Raw genomic sequence first — 22613 nt, 5'->3', positions numbered from 1 at the left:
CCTCTGTAGGCTCCACCTCTGGGGGCAGGGCACAGACAAACAAAAACTCAGCAAGAACCTCCACAGACTTAAATGTCCCTGTCTGACTGACAGTTTTGAAGAGAGTAGTGGTTCTCCCAGCACGCAGCTGGAGATCTGAGAACGGACAGACTGCCTCCTAAAGTGGGTCCCTCACCCCTGAGCAGCCTAACTGGGAGGCACCCCCCCAGTACGGACAGACTGACACCTCATTCAACCGGGTACTCCTCTGAGACAAAACTTTCAGAGGAACTATCAGACAGCTGAATTTGTGGTCTCACGAAAATCCGCTGTTCTGCAGCCACTACTGCTGACACCCAGCCAAACAGGGTCTGGAGTGGAACTCTAGTAAACTCCAACAGACCTGCAGCTGAGGGTCCTGTCTGGTAGAAGGAAAACTAACAAACAGAAAAGACATCCACACCAAAAACCCATCTGTACATCACCATCATCAAAGACAAAAAGTAGATAAAACCACAAAGATGGGGAAAAAACAGAGCAAAAAAACTGGAAACTCTAAAAAACAGAGCACCTCTCCTCCTCCAAAGGAACGCAGTTCCTCACCAGCAACGGAACAAAGCTGGATGGAGGATGACTTTGATGAGTTGAGAGAAGAAGGCTTCAGACGATCAAACTACTCTGAGCTACGAGAGGAAATTCAAAACAATAGCAAAGAAGTTAAAAACTTTGCAAAAAATTAGAAGAATGGATAACTAGAATAACCAATGGAGAGAAGGGCTTAAAGGAGCTGATGGAGCTGAAAGCCAAGTTTCGAGAACTACGCGAAGATTGCAGAAGCCTCAGTAGCAGATGCGATCAACTGGAAGAAAGGGTATCGCTGATGGAAGATGAAATGAATGAAATGAAGAGAGAAGGGAAGTTTAGAGAAAAAAGAATAAAAAGAAATGAACAAAGCCTCCAAGAAATTTGGGACTATATGAAAAGACCAAACCTACGTCTGATTGGTGTACCTGAAAATGATGGGGAGAATGGAACCAAGTTGGAAAACACTCTGCAAGATATTATCCAGGAGAACTTCCCCAATCTAGCAAGGCAGGCCAGCATTCAGATTCAGGAAATACAGAGAATGCCACAAAGATACTCCTCGAGAAGGGCAACTCCAAGACACATAATTGTCAGATTCACCAAAGTTGAAATGAAGGAAAAAATGTTAAGGGCAGCCAGAGAGAAAGGTCGGGTTACCCACAAAGGGAAGCCCATCAGACTAACAGCTGATCTCTCAGCAGAAACTCCACAAGCCAGAAGAGAGTGGGGGCCGATATTCAACATTCTTAAAGAAAAGAATTTTCAACCCAGAATTTCCTATCCCGCCAAACTAAGCTTCATAAGTGAAGGAGAAATAAAATACTTTACAGACAAGCAAACGCTGAGTGATTTTGTTACCACCAGGCCTGCCCTAAAAGAGCTCCTGAAGGAAGCACTAAACATGGAAAGGAACAACTGGTACCAGCCACTGCAAAAACATGCCAAATTGTAAAGACCATCGAGGCTAGGAAGAAACTATAGCAACTAACGAGCAAAATAACCAACTAACATCATAATGACAGGATCAGATTCACATATAACAATATTAACGTTAAAGGTAAATGGGCTAAATGCTCCAATCAAAAGACACAGACTGGCAAACTGGATAAGGAGTCAGGACCCATCAGTGTGCTGTATTCAGGAAACTCATCTCACGTGCAGAGACACACATAGACTCAAAATAAAGGGATGGAGGAAGATCTATCAAGCAAATGGAAAACAAAAAAAGGCAGGGGTTGCAATCCTAGTCTCTGATAAAATAGACTTTAAACCAACAAAGATCAAAAGACACAAAGAAGGCCATTACATAATGGTAAAGGGATCAATTCAACAAGAAGAGCTAACTATCCTAAATATATATGCACCCAACACAGGAGCACCCAGATTCATAAAGCAAGTCCTCAGTGACCTACAAAGGGACTTAAACTCCCACACAATAATAATGGGAGATTTTAACACCCCACTGTCAGCATTAGACAGATCATCGAGACAGAAAGTTAACAAGGATATCCAGGAATTGAACTCAGCTCTACATAAAGTGGACCTAATAGACATCTACAGAACTCTCCACCCCAAGTCAACAGAATATACATTTTTTTCAGCACCACACCACACCTATTCCAAAATTGACCACATAGTTGGAAGTAAAGCTCTCCTCAGCAAATGTAAAAGAACAGAAATTATAACAAACTGTCTCTCAGACCACAGTGCAATCAAACTAGAACTCAGGATTAAGAAACTCACTCAAAACCGCTCAACTATATGGAAACTGAACAACCTGCTCCTGAATGACTATTGGGTACATAATGAAATGAAGGCAGAAATAAAGATGTTCTTTGAAACCAACAAGAACAAAGACACAACATACCAGAACCCCTGGGACACATTCAAAGCAGTGTGTAGAGGGAAATTTATAGCACTAAATGCCCACAAGAGAAAGCAGGAAAGATCCAAAATTGACACCCTAACATCACAATTAAAAGAACTAGAAAAGCAAGAGCAAACACATTCAAAAGCTAGCAGAAGGCTAGAAATAACTAAAATCAGAGCAGAACTGAAGGAAATAGAGGCACAAAAAACCCTTCAAAAAATTAATGAATCCAGGAGCTGGTTTTTTGAAAAGATCAACAAAATTGATAGACCGCTAGCAAGACTAATAAAGAAGAAAAGAGAGAAGAATCAAATAGATGCAATAAAAAACGAAAAAGGGGATATCACCACCGATCCCACAGAAATACAATCTACCATCAGAGAATACTACAAACACCTCTATGCAAATAAACTAGAAAATCTAGAAGAAATGGATAAATTCCTCGACAAATACACCCTCCCAAGACTAAACCAGGAAGAAGTTGAATCTCTGAATAGACCAATAACAGGTTCTGAAATTGTGGCAATAATCAATAGCTTACCAACCAAAAAGAGTCCAGGACCTGATGGATTCACAGCTGAATTCTACCAGAGGTACAAGGAGGAACTGGTACCATTCCTTCTGAAACTATTCCAATCGATAGAAAAAGAGGGAATCCTCCCTAACACATTTTATGAAGCCAGCATCGTCCTGATACCAAAACCTGGCAGAGACATAACCAAAAAAGAGAATTTCAGACCAATATCCTTGATGAACATTGATGCAAAAATCCTCAATAAAATACTGGCAAACCGAATCCAGCAGCACATCAAAAAGCTTATCCACCATGATCAAGTGGGCTTCATCCCTGGGATGCAAGGCTGGTTCAACATACGCAAATCAATAAATGTAATCCAGCATATAAACAGAACCAAAGACAAAAACCACATGATTATCTCAATAGATGCAGAAAAGGCCTTTGACAAAATTCAACAACCCTTCATGCTAAAAACTCTCAGTAAATTAGGTATTGATGGGACGTATCTCAAAATAATAAGAGCTATCTACGACAAACCCACAGCCAATATCATACTGAATGGGCAAAAACTGGAAGCATTCCCTCTGAAAACTGGCACAAGACAGGGATGCCCTCTCTCACCGCTCCTATTCAACATAGTGCTGGAAGTTCTGGCCAGAGCAATCAGGCAGGAGAAGGAAATACAGGGTATTCAATTAGGAAAAGAGGAAGTCAAATTGTCCCTGTTTGCAGATGACATGATTTTATATCTAGAAAACCCCATTGTCTCAGCCCAAAATCTCCTTAAGCTGATTAGCAACTTCAGCAAAGTCTCAGGATACAAAATCAATGTACAAAAATCACAAGCATTCTTGTACACCAATCACAGACAAACAGAGAGCCAAATCATGAGTGAACTCCCATTCACAATTGCTTCAAAGAGAATAAAATACCTAGGAATCCAACTTACAAGGGATGTGAAGGACCTCTTCAAGGAGAACTACAAACCACTGCTCAATGAAATAAAAGAGGATACAAACAAATGGAAGAACATTCCATGCTCATGGGTTGGAAGAATCAATATCGTGAAAATGGCCATACTGCCCAAGGTAATTTATAGATTCAATGCCATCCCCATCAAGCTACCAATGACTTTCTTCACAGAATTGGAGAAAACTACTTTAAAGTTCATATGGAACCAAAAAAGAGCCCGCATCGCCAAGTCAATCCTAAGCCAAAAGAACAAAGCTGGAGGCATCACGCTACCTGACTTTAAACTATACTACAAGGCTACAGTAACCAAAACAGCATGGTACTGGTACCACAACAGAGACATAGATCAATGGAACAGAACAGAGCCCTCAGAAATGATGCCGCATAGCTACAACTATCTGATCTTTGACAAACCTGACAAAAACAAGAAATGGGGAAAGGATTCCCTATTTAATAAATGGTGCTGGGAAAACTGGCTAGCCATATGTAGAAAGCTGCAACTGGATCCCTTCCTTACACCTTATACAAAAATTAATTCAAGATGGATTAAAGACTTATATGTTAGACCTAAAACCATTAAAATCCTACAAGAAAACCTAGGCAATACCATTCAGGACATAGGCGTGGGCAAGGACTTCATGTCTAAAACACCAAAAGCAATGGCAACAAAAGCCAAAATCGACAAATGGGATCTCATTAAACTAAAGAGCTTCTGCACAGCAAAAGAAACTATCATCAGAGTGAACAGGCAACCTACAGAATGGGAGAAAATTTTTGCAACCTACTCATCTGACAAAGGGCTAATATCCAGAATCTACAATGAACTCAAACAAATTTACAAGAAAAAAACAAACAACCCCATCAAAAAGTGGGCAGAGGACATGAACAGACACTTCTCAAAAGAAGACATTTATGCAGCCAAAAAACACATGAAGAAATGCTCATCATCACTGGCCATCAGAGAAATGCAAATCAAAACCACAGTGAGATACCATCTCACACCAGTTAGAATGGCCATCATTAAAAAATCAGGAAACAACAGGTGCTGGAGAGGATGTGGAGAAATAGGAACACTTTTACACTGTTGGTGGGACTGTAAACTAGTTCAACCATTGTGGAAATCAGTGTGGCGATTCCTCAGGGATCTCGAACTAGAAATACCATTTGACCCAGCCATCCCATTACTGGGTATATACTCAAAGGACTATAAATCATGCTGCTATAAAGACACATGCACACGTATGTTTATTGCGGCACTATTCACAATAGCAAAGAGTTGGAAGCAACCCAAATGTCCAACAACGATAGACTGGATTAAGAAAATGTGGCACATATACACCATGGAATACTATGCAGCCATAAAAAATGATGAGTTCGTGTCCTTTGTAGGGACATGGATGAAACTGGAAAACATCATTCTCAGTAAACTATCGCAAGGACAAAAAACCAAACACCGCATGTTCTCACTCATAGGTGGGAATTGAACAATGAGAACTCATGGACACAGGAAGGGGAACATCACACTCCGGGGACTGTTGTGGGGTGGGGGGAGGGGGGAGGGACAGCATTAGGAGATACACCTAATGCTAAATGACGAGTTAATGGGTGCAAGAAATCAACATGGCACATGGATACATATGTAACAAACCTGCACATTGTGCACATGTACCCTAAAACCCTAAAGTATAATAAAATAAAATAAAATAAAAAAGAAAAAAAATAACAATAATAATAATAAAGAAAACAAGGAAAACTGCTTGTACATTTCTAGCTTGGAACTAGCATTATCTTTCCCTCTCCTGTGGACTAATTCAGAGAATTCCTTTTTAACCAGACAGAGTTGAAGACCCAGACCAACCAACTGTTAGGGACCAGGACGCTCCTACCCCACCTGGAGTTCGTCAGAGGGACTATCGGAATCAACCTCAAGCAAGCGAGAATGAGTATGAAGACAGGGACAGACCCTCTTGGAATATAGGAGTTTGAAAAGACTTAAAAAAGAACTTTCTGAAGGTAGCTATAACTTCCATGAGGGCAGGGACCATTGTCTGTACATCCACTGTACTCCAATCCTAGCACAATGCGTGGCACATAATGTGCCCACCACAGATGTTTAGTGAACAAAATAGCGACTGGCTGAAGGAGAAATGATGCGGAAGGGAAAAGTCAAAACCAAGAACACGGTCGGTGGGGGCGCTACTGGGATGTTTCATGGGAAGGGGTAGAAAAAGAAAAAATGTCAGGTTTAGCACAGTATATCCAACAAATAGACAAAATTCTACCTAAGAGACAAAGAAGGGCTGTTCTCAGGGCATCTCGGGACTTGGAGACCGTTTTCCTCAAGCGCCACCCTGAGGCGGCCGGTCCCCGCCTTGCCCGCAGTGAGCCTCCCGCCCAGCCGCGCCGGCCTGAGGGGGGCGCCTCCGAACGCGCGGGCGTGCGCCGAGAGCCGGGAGGACCAGGTGAGGGGGCCTCCGTCTTCTGAAGACAGGGACGCTTCTCCACGCCTCGGGGAGGGAGGGCAGCCCGAGAGCAGCCGGCACCACTTCGCAGGCTGGGCGTGGGCCGAGCTCGGGCGGTCCTAAGGCAGGTGTTGGCTGCGCTGGCCGTGACGTGTGCCGGGGCAAGACTGACGCCAAGAGAGAGGCTCCTAAATCGCTGTCGGAGTCATCCCTCCGCATACTGTTCTGGGCTGCCAGGCCTGCGCGGAGTCTGGGCCCGGAGCTTCCTCGCGGGACCCCCAGGCCCGAGGGCCGGGCTGCTGATCCGCCAGGCACGGTAGGCGCCATGCCGAGGGACCACGAGGCTTCGGGGGGTCACGAGAATTTTTTTTTCTTCTGGTTTTGCTTTGTTTTTGAGACAGTTTCACTCTTGTCGCCCAGGCTGGAGTGCAATGGCGTGATCTCGGCTCACTGCAACCTCCACCTCCCGGGTTCAAGTGATTCTCCTGCCTCAGCCTCTCGAATAGCTGGAATTACAGGCTCCTGCCAGCATGCCCGACTAATTTTTAAATATTTTTAGTAGAGATGTGGTTTCACTATGTTGGCCAGGCTGGTCGAACTCCTGACCTCGTGATCCGCCTGCCTCGGCCTCCCAAAGTGCTGGGATTACAGGCGTGAGCCACCGCACCCGGCCACGACAATGTTTTCATTTTGTTTAAAGTGAACCCATGAAGTCAAAGAAAGTGTTTTGATTTTTTCCTCACATCAGGAGGGGAAAATGAGATTTTTAGGGCCTACAAAATCCATTAACTTCTTTCAATCTTTTTTTAATGGAGGAAGGGGCCCACGAAGACGAAAGTGCTTAGGGCCCACGAAATCTTTAATGGGGCCCTGCCAGAGGGAGAACCATTGAAGAAAGTGAATGAGGGCTTGTAAAGGGGCCCTAACCTAGAAAGCTCATCACGGAACAGAACATCCGCAGAGGCAGACACAGCGAGAAGCCGATCTGTGAGAGGTGGATCTTCCGGGGTGCGGGCAGGGGAGGGCCTGGTGTGAGGATGGAGAGTTGGGCAGAAGGCACAAGCAGAACTTTAGGGCCAGGGTAAAGAGATTGGATTTTGTTTCCAGTGGTGTAATTGGAAGTCCTTGGAGGGTTTTTAGTTTGGGCATAACTTGGTGGTTTTGGGTGGTTCAAGGCCCAGTTCCAATTTTAACCAGTTTGCAGGGAGAATTCATTAAGCGAGTGTTCTTGGCAAAAGTGGAGAGTATAGGGTCAAAATAAGGTCAGAGCCTGTTTAGTACTATGCCCAGACACATCAGATGCATGAATTGATGATGTTTGAGGATGAGAGGCTGCCTCTTACCTCATTTAAAATAGTCTTCCAATGCACATTAGTGTGGGATTGAAAAATGACTGCAGGCTGAAACCATTCAAAGAGATCTTAAACACCAATGGGAAAAATTACAGTTGTTCTATAACCTTGAAAAATTGTCAAAACACTAAAACTTTCTTACTAACTATAGGTAAATGTAAAACAGTAAAACTATTTCATACACTAACTTAAAACATTAGAAAAAAAATAGAAAAAAGCTTATAGAATAAACATGAAAAGAAACAAAATATTTTTGTACAGCCATACTATGTGTTTGTGGTTTTGTGGGGGTTTTTTTATTTTATTTTTATTTATTTATTTTTTTGAGACGGAGTCTCGCCTTGTCGCCCAGGCTGGAATGTAGTGGCACGATCTCGGCTCACTGCAACCTCCGCCTCCTGAGTTCAAGCAATTCTCCTGCCTCAGCCTCCCAAGTAGCCAGGATTACAGGCGCCCACCACCACGCCCGGCTAATTTTTGTATTTTTAGTGGAGACAGGGTTTCACTGTGTTGGCCAGGCTGGTCTCAAACTCCTGACCTCAGGTGATCTGCCTGCCTTGGCCTCCCAAAGTGGTTGGATTACAGGCATGAGCCACCACACCTGGCCGCATTTGTGTTTTAAGCTAAGTGTTATTAGGAAAGAGTGAAAATGTTAAAAATAAGTTTATAAAGTAAAAGAGTTATAGTAAGCTAAGGTTAATTTATTATTGAAGAAAAAAATTTTAAATAAAATGAATGTAGCTTATGTATACAGTGTTTATAAAGTCTACAGTGGTACACAATAATGCCCTAGGCCTTCACATTCACTCACCACCCACTCGCTGACTCACTCAGGGCAACTTCCAGTCCTGCAAGCTCTATTTATGCATGGTATGTGCCCTATATGGGTGTACTTTTTCTTGTCTTTTTTTTCTTTTTCTTTTTCTTTTGAGACAGCGTCCTTAGGCTGGAGTGCAGTGGCATGACCTCGGCTCACTGCAACCTCCATCTCCTGGGTTCAAGCAATTCTCCTGCCTCAGCCTCCCAAGTAGCTGGGATTACAGGTGTCTGCCACCACGCCTAGCTAAATTTTTGTATTTTTAGTAGAGACAGGGTTTCACCATGTTGGCCAGGCTGGTTTTCAACTCCTGACCTCAGGTGATCCACCTGCCTCAGCCTCCCAAAGTGCTAGGATTACAGGTGTGAGCCACCGTGCCTGGCCTTTTGTCTTTTATACTGTATTTTTACTGTACTTTTTCTATGTTTAGATATGTTTAGACACATGAATACTAACCATTGTGTTACAATTGGCTACAGTATTCAGTACAATAACATGCTGTAGAGGTTTGTAGTCTAGGAGCAATAGGCTATACTACACAGCCTAGGTGTGTACTGGTTATACCATTTAGGATTGTGTAAGTACCTCTATGATGTTTGCCCAGTGAGGAAATTGCCCAAAGGTGCATTTCTCACAACGTATTCTCCTTGTTAAGCAATGTATAACTGTATATGGGAAGATGTAAATAGGTTATATGCAAATACTATGCCATTTTATATAAAGGACTTGAGCATCAGTGAATTTTGGCATCCACAGGGAGTCCTGGTACCAATTCCCCACAGACAGTGAGTGACCACTGTACATTATTCTCCCTACAATCACTTTCATCTCTTTTTCCTTTTTTACTGTACTTCCTCAATTAGGTGGAAGGGACTCCTCCCAGAACCTGTCAGCTCATTTCCCACTGAACACTTCTCACCTTTCCACATTTGTTCGACTTTAGAGTATTTAACTGCTGCTGACACTCTAAATAACTATTATCCAGCTTTGCCCACAGTGTCCTAGGTGTGGCTCTCACTCAGGGTTTCATAGAAATGAAGATGGGGTGAATGACTGAACCAAACTCTTGAATGTAAGGGAACGTGTGAATGGCTTTACTCTGTATGAAAGTATTTTCTCACAGAGAGAAATAGAAAATATATTTGCAAGTTCCCATTTACTAGAAAAAAATGGCAATCACTCACCTTCTTTTCCTTATTAAGTATCTCAACAGCTAATTTGGCTGCAGCATTTTTTGCTTCCTTCTTTGATCTACCTTCAGCTTCTGGAAATTCTCTTTCATCTATTATAACTCGAAATGTAAACCTGATTACAAAGAGAATATTCATAAAATATTATACAACTCATGCACTATCTAAAAACAAGTGCTCTAGTCATCACTACCTCCTATGACTACCTTTGAGGGTTTGAACCTACATTCAATATAGAATTTAAGCAGTCACCTCAAACAGTAAAACAGCACGTCTTGTTGAAGCATGGAAAGGTTTCTACCCTCTTTTCTCTCTGGAGTCATCTGTGGCTCCACGGTGGTTACCACTTTATGCCAAGAGCACTCTCACAAAACAAAAGTGTTGACCTCAAAGTTGTGCCAGAGTTGCCATTCCCCCAGCTTACATTTATAAGGTCATATCATTTTTTTTCTTTTTTTTTAATGTTATTATTATTATACTTTAAGTTTTAGGGTACATGTGCACAACGTGCAGGTTTGTTACATATGTATACATGTGCCATGTTGGTGTGCTGCACCCATTAACTCATCATTTAACATTAGGTATATCTCCTAATGCTATCCCTCCCCCCTCTCCCCACCCCACAACAGTCCCTGGTGTGTGATGTTCCCCTTCCTGTGTCCATGTGTTCTCATTGTTCAATTCCCACCTATGAGTGAGAACATGTGGTGTTTGGTTTTTTGTCCTTGGGATAGTTTGCTGAGAATGATGGTTTCCAGCTTCATCCATGTCCCTACAAAGGACATGAACTCATCATTTTTTATGGCTGCCATATCATTTTTCATAGCAACTTACCTCCTATCATGTGGAGGTCCTGAATTAGGCAGTTCTTGATATCTAAGTACTACTCCCTGCTTCTGACGGTATGTATTAAGTTCCTCCATGAAGAAACCTGCTGAAAGATCACCAGCCATTTCTTCTCCCCGTATCCTATAATGGAAGAGACATTTGAATGCGTGATGCTCACAGAACATGTTTAATCTGAGTTTCCCAATGCACTTTAGGAGACAGAGGGGTTGGGGAGACTCCCCTTTATAGGACTCATCTCAGTCCCACATAAATGCAGAGACTTTCTTTCAAAATCGTTCTTACTTTCTCATTCACTGCACAATAAAGTTAATTTCTCCAAAATTTCCTACTTTAAAAACTCAACTTGGCCAGGTGTGATGGCTCACGCCTATAATCCCAGCCAAGGCGGGCGGATCACCTGAGCTCAGGAGTTCGAGACCAGCCTGGGCAACATGGCGAAACCCCATCTCAATTTCGAAATTGTTTTAAAAAATAAAGGAAAGAAGAAAAACTCAACTGGTCAGTGAAAGGCGGCCCTTCTCTTTAACTCTGCTCTGTGCTTTCACTGAGTATCAACTACATGTTTGCCTACCTGCTTAAAAAAGTAAAAAGGCTGCAGGATTATAGAATGTTTTATGTTGAGAAGAAAAAGGTTTAGAGTATATATAATAAGTGAAGTGGAGTGCTAGCATGGGGACAGGCTGGGAAATGAACGGGCAGGCGAGTGTGCCTGCCTGTGTGGACGCGGATCCTGCCCGAAGCCAGGTGGAGGAGAGCTCAAGCTAAGGGTGATCAGCCCATGACCTAGATCTCTAGACAAAATAAAACAAGGAAAATATGCTAGAATCAAGAATGATGGATCGATAGTTGGAGTCCAGCTTCATACTACAAATGAGTGCCATAAAACCTACTATACTTGTCACACAAATTTTAAGACTTTACAAGAATTGTCATCAAATGATATGCTTTTGCTTCAACTTAGAACTGGAATGACACTTTCTAGGAACAACACAATTTGCTTTCATCACGTAAAAATTTATATTGACAGATTTGAGGATTTACAGAAGTCGTGTTGTGACCCATTTAACATACACAAAAAACGAGCCCCCAAAAATTTGCATGTAATTGACTTAGATGATGCCACTTTTCTGAGTGCAAAATTCAGAAGACAGCTTGTACCTGGTTGGAAGCTTTGTCCAAAATGCACACAGATAATCACGGAAGTGTGGATGTTGATTCTGAAGACCGCCAGAGAAGGAAACCTGAGTCAGATGGAAGAACTGCTAAAGTTTTGAGGTCATTACAATTTACAAATCCAGGAAGGCAAACTGAATTTGCTCCAGAAACTGGTAAAAGAGAAAAAAGAAGGCTTAAAAAAATGCAACCGCTGGTTCAGACAGACAAGTGATACCAGCAAAGACTAAGGTCTATGATAGCCAGGGTCTCCTGATTTTTAGTGGGATGGACCTCGATGCCTCGATGAAGATTGCTTAGGATGTTTCTATGCTTGCCCTGCCTGTGGTTCTACCAAGTGTGGAGGTGAATGCCACTGTGACCGCAAGTGGCTTTATGAGCAAACTGAAATTGAAAGAGGAGAAATAATTCATTATAAACATGCTGGATAATCTGTGGTATCAAACTATGGGACCTTTAAAGGTCTTTATTTCTAAAATTCTGTTACTCTAAGATACATTTTAAGCTTGATTGTCAAATGACAAAGATTTTAAAACCACCTCAATGTGCACGAATTTTTCATCTTGGGTGCTTTAAGATTCACTATTTGATATAAATTCAGATAGCCTATTTCTCAGTAGTCAGCATTAAGCCTGTCTGGACCAATATAAACATGTAGGGTGTAGGCAGGTACTCAATTTGCACAGTTCCCATGGGCACAAATTTCAGTGACCTAGATTTAGTTTAAATACCAGTTTCCTTACCAGGAAGGAAAGGAAACTGGTGTTGTTTAAACCTAGGTTAAAATTTTAGTTAGCACAGTATAATTCTGATAATTACAGGAAGTACAAACTTCTCTGCTAGTTCTTCAGTCTACAAATCACGATGTAAATAACAGATATGCTTCATGATCAGTGACCAGTCGTGTTACTTCTTTCAAATTCTTCCAGTGGTTGGTGCCTGTGCATCTGTTATTCAGTTCACTCACAGCAGAGCACGTAGTTACGCTCTTTGTCCTCCACTTGACATTTTATAGAAGTGAACAATCGAAAGAACTGGCCGACAAAGATGAAAGTCCAGCAAAGCAATGAAAAATGATAAACTGGAAGTGAAATTTGAATCAAACATAAATGGATTTGTAGAAGAAGTCACTGATCATGGGAATGTTGTTCTTGCTGCTGTGCATTCATAGGAGCTTAGTGAAGGCAAACTTACCAACACAAATAAGAAAAGTGATTGCAATAAAGATAAATATGTCCCAGAGGAAGTGACGGTAAAAAAAAAAAAAAAAAAAACTTCACACTAAAGAATATTTAATGTGAATACAGAAATACTTCACAACATTGAAAGCACATGCAATAAAAGGCTGGAAGCTGACCCAAACTTAAAAGGAGTATGACAGTTTGCTATGAATAGAAAAGATGCTTAATCAGTATCATAAGTTACTTGGCAGAAAAAAAAGGCAATCCCTATTCAAACTACTTAGTTTTCACAATGAAATAAAACACTTTAATTCTATTTCTAATGTTTTAAATTACAGTATACTAAATATTTTTAAACTTTTTTGCATTTTTTTCTACATTTATAGCTGACCTTAAGAGTTTTTAATATTTTAGCAGAATTTTAAAGGTCATGGAACAATCATCATTTTCCCCATTGCTTTGCATGGCCATTTTTATGGTCCCACAGTACCATGCAAAATGAGCACCGCTGGGAACAATGCGTGCTTCAGGGAAAACTGATTTACACAGAACTGATTAGTTGAGTGCTAAACTATTTTGGAAATAATCTACATATCTAAGTGCTGAAATATATTTCTCTTCTCCCCACTTATTCTTCAAATAAAAAAGTTTTAATACTTAAAAAAAAGTGAAGTGTACGAAATCATGAAGGATTTAACTGTATGGACATAGATTTCTCTATGAAATCCCAAAAATCTCCTCTCTGAATTTTGCAGAAATCAATTTTAGGACAATTTAACCACTGAGTAAATTAAGACCTCTGTTTATAGGTGTCATTGGACCAAGTCTATAGCAATGATTTAAATTATAAACAAAATTTAGAGGATATAAAATATAAATGTAGAAGCCAAAACTATAACTCTTAGAAGAAAATACGGGGTAGATCTTCATGACTTTGGATTTGGTGATAAAATCTTAGATGTGACAGCAAGAGCACAAGCAACAACAACAAAAAAAAACAGAGCTAAATTGGGCTTCATCAAAATTAAAAACTTTTGTGTATCAAAGGACACTATGAAGAAAATAAAATGACAATCTACAGAATAGAATATTTACAAATCATATATCTGATGAGAGTTTAGTAACCAGATATATAAAGAATTCTTACAGCTCAACAACAAAAAGACAAACCACCCAATTAAAAAAATAGGCAAAGGGGCTTGAACAGACATGTCTCCAAAGAAAACATGTAAATGGCCAATAAGCACATGAAAAGATACTCAACAGCACGAGTCATTAAAGAAATGCAATTCAAAACCACAACTAAATACGATTTCACACCCACTAGTATGACAATAATAATAATAATCAGGAAATAATAATAAAAAATCAGTGTTGGTGAGGGCATGGAGAAACTGGACCCCTCAAACATTGCTGATAGGAATGTAAAACAATACGGTTGCTGGGGTTCCTCTAGAAGGTAAACTTTGAATTATCATAAAACCTAGCAATTCCATTCCTAGGTATTTCAAAGAATTGGAAAACAAGTTTTCAAACAAAGACTTAGGCAGGAATGTACAGTACTGTTAACAATAGCCAAAAGGTAGAAACAAACCAAGTGTCCATCAATGGATAAATGGTGAACAAAATGTGAAATATATCTACACAGCGGAATATTATTCAGTCACAAAAGAAATAAAGTACTGATACATGCTACAACATGGATAGGCCAGGCGCCATGGCTCATGCCTGTAATCCCAACACTTCGGGAGGCTGAGGCGGGCGGATCACGAGGTCAGGAGATCAAGACCACGGTGAAACCCTGTCTCTACTAAAAACACAAAAAATTAGTCGGGCGCGGTGGCAGGGGCCTGTAGTCCCAGCTACTCGCGAGGCTGAGGCAGGAGAATGGCGTGAACCCGGGAGGCGGAGCTTGCAGTGAGCTGAGATCGCGCCACTGCACTCCAAAAAAAAAAAAAAAAAAACATGGATAAACCTCAAAAACATTATGCAAAATGAAAAATCCAGACATAAAATTTCACACATATTGTATGATTCCCACTTACATGAAACTCCCAGAATAGGTAAATCCATAAAGACAGAAATCAGATCCTGTAAACCTCTTAATTCTTCTTGGAAAGCTCTTTTGATCCTCTTTCTTCGAGGGCCACTCTTTCTGTTTTTGGTTTTTGAGACAGGGCCTCATTCTGTTGCCCAGGCTGGAGTGCAGTAACATGATCTCAGCTCACTGCAACATCTGCCTCCCAGGTTCAAGCAATTTTCCTGCCGCAGCCTCTCAAGGAGCTGGGACTATGGGACTACAGGTGCCCACCACCACGCCCGGCTAATTTTTGTATTTTTGAGGTTTCCCTGTGTTGGCCAGGCTGGTCTCCAACTCCTGAGCTCCAGTGATCCACCAGCCTCAGGCTCCCAAAGTGCTGGAATTACAGGTGTGGGCCACCACGCCTGACCAGGCCACTCTTTTTAACACACCTTAATCTTTGTAGGCTCTAAATGCTAGCACGGTCCAACAATCCTCTTCTCTTCACTCTATACTTTCTCCTTAAGGTGATTTCTTTCATGTCCATGATTTCAATGATCATCTATATGCCATTACCTCTAAAGTTTACATATTCCTTATGAACCGCTCTGAGTTTCAGATCTCTCTATCCAAATTCTCCTCTGAACATCTTGAACGAACTTTAAACTCAAAATATCCTGTACTGCATTTATGATCTTCTCCCAAGCTGGTTTGAAGTTTCCTTTCACAGGAAATGACTCCACCATCTATCCAAGTCTGAAAGCCATCAATCTGGGAGGCATCTTTGACATTTCCTCTCCCTGCCTTCTAATCTATAAGTCCTGTCACCAAAATCTTTCTACTTCTCAAAGATGTCTACACTTACCATCCTAGTTCAAGCCAACACCACCTCATTCCTGGATTGCTGTGAGAATCTCAGAACCAGTTCCGACAGCTACTTCAATTCCTTCTCTACCCTGCAACCATTGTGATTTTTTTTATGTTTTAAAATTGTGATAAAATACACATAACATAAAATGTATTATTTTTCAATGTATTAATTCTCTGCCTTTAAGTACATTCACAATGTTGTGTAGCCGCCACCACATCCACATCCAGAACTCTTAATCTTTCCAAATAGAAAGTGTGTACCCATTAAACAGTAACTCCCCATTTCCCAGTCCTTTCAGTCTCTGCTAACCTCCTTTTTTTTTTTTTTTTTTTTGAGACAGGGTCTCGCTCTGTTGCCCAGGCTGGAGTGCAGTGGTGTGATCACAGCTTACTGCAGCCTTGAACTCTGGGCTCAAGTGATCCTCCCACCTCAGCCTCCCAAGTAGCTGGGACCATAGGTGCGGGCGCCATGCCTGGTTAATTTTTTATATTTTCCAATCTCTTCTCTGTCTCTATAAATTTGCCTGTTCTAGGTATCTCATATAAGTGGAATCAAACAGTATTTGTCCTTTTGTGTCTGGTTATTTCACTTAGCATAATGTCTTCAAGGTTCATCTATGTTGTAGTATATGTCAGAATTTCTTTCCTTTTTAAGGCTGAATAATATTCCGTTGTGTATATATACATTTTGTTTATGCATTCATTTATGAATAGACACTGGTTATTTCAACCTTTTGGCCATCTTGAATCATGCTGCTGTGAACACTGGTATACATATATCTGTTTAAGTCCCTACTTCTGAATATTTGTGGTATACACCTATAAGTGGAATTGAATCACATGATAATTCTGTTTAACTTTGTGATGAATCACCAAATTGTTTTCCACAGTGGTTACACCCATGTTACATTTCCACCAGCAATGCACGAGGGTTCTAATTTCTCCACATCCTCACCATCACTTGTTATTATCTGTTTTCTTTTTTAATACAGCGACATCATGATCTTTTTAAAACATCAATTCAGTGGCCAGGTGCAGTGGCTAATGCCTGTAATCCCAGCACTTTGGGAGGCCAAGGCGGGTGGATCACCTGAGGTCGGGACTTCAAGACCAGCCTGACCAACATGGAGAATCCCCATCTCTACTAAAAATACAAAATTAGCCAGGGTGGTGGCACATGCCTGTAGTCCCAGATACTCGGGATGCTGAGGCAGGAGAATCGCTTGAACCCAGGAGGTGGAGGTTGCGGTGAGCTGAGATTGTGCCATTGCACTCCAGCCTGGGCAACAAGAGCAAAACTCCGTCTCAAAAAAAAAACAAAAACAAAACAAACAAAAAAACATCAATTCAATCATGCAGTCTCTACAAGCCACTGAAATTGTTTTTGTTGAGGTTACCAATGACTTCCCTATCACTAAATCCAGTAGTCAGTTCTTAGTCCTTTTCTACTTGACCTACAACCAGCATTTGATGTGGTTGCGCATCCTCTTCTCCCTCCTCTCCCTGTCTTAGCTTGGACTTTTAAGACACCCACTCTCCTAGTTTTCTTCTTTTGAGACAGAGTTTCGCTCTTGTTGCCCAGGCTGGAGTGTGATGGTGGCATCTCGGCTCACTGCAACCTCTGCCTCCCGGGTTCAAGCAATTCTCCTGCCTCAGCCTCCCGAGTAGCTGGGATTACAGGCGCACACCACCATGCCCGGCTAATTTTTTATATTTTTAGTAGAGACGGGGTTTCCCCATGTTGGCCAGGCTGGTCTCGAACTCCTGACCTCAAGTGATCCGCCCACCTTGGCCTCCCAAAGTGCTGCGATTACAGGCATGAGCCATGGCACCTAGGCCTGGTTTTCTTCTGTTCTGACAAGCTACTCCTTTTCTGTCTTCTTTCTTGGTTCATCTTCAACTTCCTTTCTTCTATTTTTTTTTTAACCTTTTCTATGGTTCTAGCTTCCCCTTTTCTAAATATTCTAGCATCACTGGGCCTGGTCCTTAGACTTGCTCTTTTCTACTTGGACTCACTCCCCTGGTGATCACCTCCAGGTTTGTGGCTTTAAATTCCACAGACACAATGATGGTTCTCAAAAGCATGCCTCCACCATGGACTCTCTTCTGAACTCCCAACTGCCTCTGTCCAACCTGCTCCCTCCCAAAATGCCCTTGAGTCTACTCCTTCTGCTGCCTTGGCCTGGTCAATTTCTACTTCCTACAGATTTCAGCTCAAAATCCCAGACACTCCTTCACAGGCTCTTCCACAGTGCTCATCCCCTTTATTAAAATTGCTTATTTAACTATTTTCCAAAATAAGAGCATGAATTACTACAGGTAAGGGACCAGGCTCAATAATGAATGAGTGAGTACCAAAATATCTCCAGATACCCCATCCAGGACTTGTCACCTGCTTTTCTCTGCATTTATAGTGCAATATCTGCATTCTCTCTGTACCCAACAATATCCACTCATCTATCAGGATCAACACAGCCTTCTTTGATGCTGGAGGGTCAGCTAGTATGGGCTTGCCACTCCACCTTGCCCAACTTTCATCACAGCCCTGACTGCTTTTTAAACTAATTAGTGAGCTCTTTGGGGAGCAGATTCTACATCTTATTCACTCATCTGGAAGAAACCTCCATCATAATCACTAAAAAATAATATTTGTCCATCTTACTAATGCCCAGAAATTATTTTGGCTATGCCTCCACTTCCCTTCCAGCAGACTACAGCCTGGCCAACACGGTGAAACCCTGTCTCTATTAAAAATAAAAAAATTAGTTGGCTGTGGTGGCGGGCGCCTGTAGTCCCAGCTACTTGGGAGGCTGAGACAGGAGAATCGCTTGAACCTGGGAGGCAGAGGTTGCAGTGAGCCCAGATCGCGCCACTGCATTCCAGCCTGGCGACAGAGTGAGAATCTGTCTCAAAAAAAAAAAAAAAAAAACCAGAAAAGAAAAGAAAGAAAATGTCACCAGGTGATAACTACTATGTTGAAAACCGAAGTAGTGGAAGGGGGAACAGCAAGGGCAGAGTGGGGTTTCTTGTATAGACAGGTTGTTTGAGGAAGGCTGCTATAAGCTGGCACGGGAAGCAGTGCAGGATAAGGGAGGCATTTTCCCATGCAGTTATCTGGGGAAGAAGCTTTCCAGAAAGAAGAAACTGTCAGTGCAAAGGCCTAGAGGCTGGAGGATGCTTGGCTGTGCACCAGGAACAGCAAGGAAGCCAGCGTGGCCGGAGTAGGGGGTGCAAGGGGCCTTGCCTGTGAGCCTTAATAAATGTTTATAGGATTCTGACGAGACAGGAAAGCTACGGGGAAGGTCTGAGCAGGGGAGAGTCTGGTTCTTACTTAAAGGAACATTCCAGTTGCTGAGGTGTGGAGAAGAGGTAGGGGGTGGAGGTTCGAGGGTGAGGAGACGGAGTGCGAACAGGAACTGCGTCCAGACAATTGGGAAACTACTGCAACCCTCCGTGTAAGAGATTTTTAGCCAAAGATTGTTCAGCCAGTCTATGAGTATTTCAGGCCTCCGTATTTTCCATGTGTCAAGCCACTAGGCCTATTCGTCTTCCACTAGACCCCGCCCCACAACTGCTGCCTGGGAAATATTTGTTACTTGCACTGATAAAAATTCTTCGCGGGAAGGAAATGGCTTTCAGTCCCCACCCCGCTCCACGATCCTTTCCCTGGATTTGGGGAGGGCCCCACACCCAGGCTGCGGGCCTGGGCCTGCTCTCCCAGTGCTGACCCAGCCGGGGCCAGGGGCTTCGGATCAGCGTCCGCGTCCTGAGCTGGGGACCCAGGATCTGCGAGTCCCGCCCCGGCTGGGCCTTCAGCCCCTCGCACGTGGCCCCCCGGCCCCCGCTCCCCGCGCTCCCTCGGCTGCCCCCTACCCTGCTCACCTGCGCTGCCGCCGCCGCCGCCGCCGCCGGCCGGAGACCCGCGGCTTCGGGAGAGCTGGCTCTCAGTTTCGTTTTCCCCTTGGACTCCGCCTTCCCTGCAGCCGCCCGGCCCCCTCTCGCGCAAGCCCTCGTCTGCTACGGGATTGGGGTAAATTGGCGCTGGATCCAGAGTGCGCGCGAGAGGCACCGGCGGGCGGGCTTGGCACCCACGTGCAGCCCCTGCGCGGCCAGGACCCCGCATCCCCATCCCCCGCCCCCGGGGCTCCTGGGGCAGGTGGCGCTGGCCGCACTAGGTTCTGGAATCAAGGGTTCCACTTACTCTCAACACAAACATTTGGGCTGGGGTTGGGAAGATGGGTCTTAGCAGCTCCATTCTACAATAGAGGAAACCGAGTAAATGAACTCACCCAGGGGTCCTGCCGCTCATAAGTGGCAAAGCCAGGACTCAGTTCAAGTCGGGGCTTGAAACACCAAAACACTCCTCCCCTCTTGCCACACCGCTGCCCCCTCACCTTTACAAGCCTGGGGATGAGAGGCCTGGGGGCGTAATCTCCTTTACTCCGCTCCCACCCTTCCATTCATTCATGAGCAGACACTTGCCAGCCGTTGTAAAAGCACCTGTGGGCCGGTCCTGCTGCTAAATAGAGCCACCTGCTCCCTACAGTACCCCAGGGAGCTTCCTACCATAGTCCAACACCAGTGGTCCTCGATTTATAGAAATTCTACTCACCTGATGGACTATGACACACTTCCAGAGTCACACAGAGTTCCAGAGTCATTGGCACAGTGACTAATGAGTATTGAGGCACAGAGAATTTAGATTAACACAGGTAGTAAGCAGCGGAGTTAGAATTATAACCAGGAGTCTGTACTCTCAATATCTTAGCTGGGATAAGAGAGGAAGGTGGTCCCAAGACAGACCTCAAATATACATTAAATATTATGCCTAGGCCGTCGCGGTGGCTCATGCCTGTAATCCCAGAAATTTGGGAGGCCGAGGCAGGCGGATCACCTGAGGTCAGGAGTTCAGGACCAGCCTGGCCAACATGGCAAAACCGCATCTCTACTAAAAAACACAAAAATTAGCTGGGCGTGGTGGCAGGCACCTGTAATCCCAGCTACTCCAGAGGCTGAGGCAGGGAGAATTGCTTGAACCTGGGAGGCAGAGATTGTAGTGAGCTGAGATCGTGCCACTACACTCCAGCCTGGGTGACAGAGTGGGACTCCATCTCAAAAAAAAAAAAAAAATTATGCCTAGGCAGGCATCCACTCCAGCCTCCCTTCTCCATCCCCCAACAACCCCGCATTGCAGGGTATCAACAACTAAAATCTACACTTTCCTTGTAGCTGAGGTCCTGGGCATAGCTTAAGTCCCCCATTATGTAAAGCACTGGCGGGAGGTTTAGAAGGTAGACATGAGGCAGAACCATCTTTTTGTGGCATTTCCAGGTGACAAGAAAACTCTGACAGTGCTGGGTGTCCATTTGTCAGGTTTGTGGGTGTGGGGTGGCTGTGGCAGCAGCAATGGCAGTAGCAAGGACAAGTTTTTCCGACTTTTTGAGCCCCTGAACTGCCCGAGAGAGCTTAAAGAATGAAAAATGACAAGGTTAAGCATGATCAGAGGACACAAGCTTTTATGACTGCACCAGAAAACCCTATTTCAGGTAGCCTCAGGGGTGATGTAAAAATCTGCCTTCTCTACTGGGGAAAGATTTGGAAGGAATGATATCAGAGGGTTGGAGATGAGGTCTAGGGGAATGATATGATATGGGTGAACCTCTTGGAATGGGCAGAGTGTGAGCATATTGGGCTCCCTGAGGAGCCAATTCCCTACTGTCTGGGCTCTCAGCTGCAAAGCTTGGTGCTGCAGGTACCAGAATTACAATGTAATTGTTTCCAGACAGTCTTGTTGTGTCGCCCAGGCTCGAGTGCAGTGGCACAATCTTGACTCACTACAACCTCTGCCTCCCCAGCTCAAGCAATTTCCCTGCCTCAGCCTCCCAAGTAGCTGGGATTACAGGCGTGTGCCACCACACCCAGCTAATTTTTGTATTTTTAGTAGAGAAGGGGTTTCACCACATTGGCCAGCCTGGTTTGGAACTCCTAACCTCAAGTGATTCCCCTGCCTCGGCCTTCCAAAGTGCTGGGATTACAGGCATGATCCACCGAGCCCAGCGTAGAATTACAACATAAATTTTCATTTGCAGCCTCATCAGGTCTCTTCTGTGAACACTGATGGCATTGATTGTGAAAGAATGAAGCCCTGGGAATCTGGGTGGATTTGAATGAATCCAAGTGCCACTGCCCTCCTAAATTCTGCTGCTGTGTCTCCACAGGCTTCCCACCATTGTCTGATAAGGCTGGTACAGCCTACATTGAAGAGCATGAAACAGTCACCCTGCAAGGAGGTGCTGATTCTCCAAATACCCTATCTCTACCTGTGCCTTCACTCCTAGAACTAGCGTCAGATGCTAATGTGCCCCAAGAGGATATGGACAAGATCTGATGGAGGGGAGATGCTTTACACAACAAAAGAGCAACAGAAAGCAAGAAATAGACATGGCAATGAGTCTAAAGATGACATGAAGAAAGTTGAAAGTTGAGGCTGAGCGCGGTGGCTCACGCTTGTAATCCCAGCACTTTGGGAGGCCGAGGCGGGCGGATCACGAGGTCAGGAGAGCGAGACCATCCTGGCCAACATGGTGAAACCCCGTCTCTACTAAAAATACAAAAATTAGCTGGATGTGGTGGCATGTGCCTGTAATCCCAGCTACTTGGGAGGCTGAGGCAGGAGAATCGCTTGAACCAGGGAGTCGGAGGTTGCAATGAGCCAAGATCGTGCCACTGCACTCCAGCCTGGGCAACAGAGCGAGACTGTCTCAAAAAAAAGAAAG

General features: G+C 43.6%; 2 protein-coding genes across 2 annotated transcripts in view; both read right to left on the bottom strand.

Annotated features, from left to right (window-relative positions):
• LOC116484273 (interferon-induced, double-stranded RNA-activated protein kinase) overlaps positions 1–19815 on the bottom strand; it is a 44460-nt gene extending 24645 nt beyond the window's left edge. Inside the window, exons 1-4 of the mRNA XM_058428119.1 lie at positions 19720–19815; positions 11752–11834; positions 10579–10713; positions 9739–9859 (exon numbers count right to left, since the gene is read on the bottom strand). Coding sequence (XP_058284102.1) covers positions 9739–9859; positions 10579–10697 — 240 coding nt within the window. The 5' untranslated portion in view covers positions 10698–10713; positions 11752–11834; positions 19720–19815. The remainder of the gene's footprint in view (positions 1–9738; positions 9860–10578; positions 10714–11751; positions 11835–19719) is intronic.
• Positions 19816–19854: 39 nt separating this feature from the next.
• The window catches only part of SULT6B1 (sulfotransferase family 6B member 1), a 30086-nt gene continuing 27327 nt past the window's right edge, over positions 19855–22613 (bottom strand). Inside the window, 2 exon segments of the mRNA XM_032179139.1 lie at positions 19855–20015; positions 20450–20509. Coding sequence (XP_032035030.1) covers positions 19855–20015; positions 20450–20509 — 221 coding nt within the window.

This window comes from Hylobates moloch, unplaced genomic scaffold (assembly GCF_009828535.3).
Source record: "Hylobates moloch isolate HMO894 unplaced genomic scaffold, HMol_V3 SCAFFOLD_15, whole genome shotgun sequence".
Taxonomy (NCBI): Eukaryota; Metazoa; Chordata; class Mammalia; order Primates; family Hylobatidae; genus Hylobates; species Hylobates moloch.
The sequence above is the reverse complement of the archived record's forward strand: the minus strand, read 5'-3'. Positions and strand labels throughout refer to the sequence as shown.